The 1,797-nt window shown below is 61.4% G+C and overlaps 1 protein-coding gene across 1 annotated transcript in view; it reads left to right on the top strand.

Moving 5' to 3' along the window:
* The window catches only part of ADAMTSL5 (ADAMTS like 5), a 5,291-nt gene extending 4,199 nt beyond the window's left edge, over positions 1 to 1,092 (top strand). Inside the window, exons 11-13 of the mRNA XM_007460383.1 lie at positions 97 to 295; positions 370 to 441; positions 791 to 1,092. Of these exons, the coding sequence (XP_007460445.1) occupies positions 97 to 295; positions 370 to 441; positions 791 to 1,092 (573 nt within the window). The remainder of the gene's footprint in view (positions 1 to 96; positions 296 to 369; positions 442 to 790) is intronic.
* The last annotated feature ends 705 nt before the right edge of the window (positions 1,093 to 1,797 follow it).

The raw sequence follows: 1,797 nt of genomic DNA on the forward strand, positions 1-1,797 counted from the left end.
GGCGCGGCTGGGTAGAGTGTGTGTTGGGGGACGCTGGGCCATCAGGTCCGAGGGCAGCTCCCTAGTATGTGACACCCCCCCACCCCCGCCGCCCAGGTCCTCCTGCAGGAGCCCAACCCCGGCGTTGAGTTCGAGTTCTGGCTCCCCCGGGAGCGCTATGGCCCGTTCCAGGCGCAGGCTCAGGCCCAGAGCTGGTCCCTGCGGCAGCCGCAGCCTCGGGAGGTAGATCCTCAGTCCCCTGAGTCTCCCGCTGCCCCCACTGTTATCCCCCCACGGACCCCAGGCCCCACCCCAGGTGAGCTGGGGACAGCCTGGGCGGGGGCGAGCAGGGAGGCAAGGCCTGTGCCCCTGACTGCGCTGCCCCCGCAGACCCCTGCCCACCCTGCCCTGACACCCGCGGTCGTGCCCACCGGCTGCTCCACTATTGCGGCAGCGACTTTGGTGAGAGGCCCTTGACCCCATCCCTCACCTGGCCCCTAATTGACCTGAACTTGACCCCTATCCAGCTGACCTCTGACCCTGGTCTGACTTTGCCTTTCACTCCTTGACCTGACTCCAGCTTGACCCCTCCTGACGCTCATTTGACTCCCTGATCTAATCCTTTGCCCTAATCTGACTCCTAACCCCTCACTGATCCTTGAGCTGACCCTCACCCCAGGCCTCAGCTGACCACAGTCCCCAAGGGCCCCCAATGCCCCACCTGACCCCCAGTTCCCTCGTCTGGAAAGGGGTGTGTGGATGGGCCCCGGGGCGGAGCGTCCAGCCGGGCTCAGCACCACCCTGCCCGCAGTGTTCCGGGCCCGCGTGCTAGGCCGCGTCCGGCAGGCCCAGGAGACCCGATATGAGGTGCGCGTGCAGCTCATCTACAAGAACCGCTCGCCACTGCGGGCCCTCGAGTATGTGTGGGCGCCGAGCCGCTGCCCCTGCCCACCGCTGGCCCTCCATCGGGACTACCTGCTGGCGGCCCGGCGCCTCATCAGCCCCGATGGCACTCAGGACTGGCTGCTGCTCCCCCATGCTGGCTACGCCCGGCCCTGGAGCCCCGCCGAGGACAGCCGCGTGCGCCTGGCCGCCAGACACTGCCCCCTCTGAGCCCCTGGACCAGACCTCGGCCACACACGGCTGACCAGGCTCAAAGTCAGCATATTTCCCCTCTTGCCATAGCTTCCAGGGAGCTCAGAACTATCTCCCACCTGCAGCTCTGTGACTCCCCACCACACACACTCAGACACCCCTGCACTCAGTCAGATCCACTGTCGGAAGCAGGCACGCACTGGTGAGGATACACTAAATGGACTCTTTAGCTCTGATTTCCTCTCTCACCCTGGCTGCCAGGAAACTCATAGTTATTTTACTCTCAGAGACTCTGTGTCTGCTTTTATTCCACTTGCCTCACACTCATTTGCTGGGAGACACTGTCACACACAAGCATGGCCCCGACGAAGACATGCCTAAGGAGACCTTGTAATGTATCCATTTCCCCTCTTGCCCTGGCTACCGGGAAGCTCAACACTGTTTAACCCCCTGACACTCTGTCTCTCCCTTCTCATTGCCACTTAACACACGCACCCTCACGTATTCAGAGACGCTGTTAAAAACAGGCATGACCCCCTAGTAAACATGCCTACCCAGGCACTGTAACATACCAATTTCCCCTTTTGCCCTGGCTACCAGGAAGTTCAGAGATAATCTTGACAGCTTCCGCAATCTGGGGGGAGGCGGGAGGGCTCCCTCCAGGCAACACTGCTGTTCACCCCTTTTTTATTCCTATTTAATTTTTTTTTTTTTTTTTTGGGT

Source organism: Lipotes vexillifer, unplaced genomic scaffold, assembly GCF_000442215.2.
Source record: "Lipotes vexillifer unplaced genomic scaffold, Lipotes_vexillifer_v1.1 scaffold225, whole genome shotgun sequence".
NCBI classification, from domain to species: Eukaryota; Metazoa; Chordata; class Mammalia; order Artiodactyla; family Lipotidae; genus Lipotes; species Lipotes vexillifer.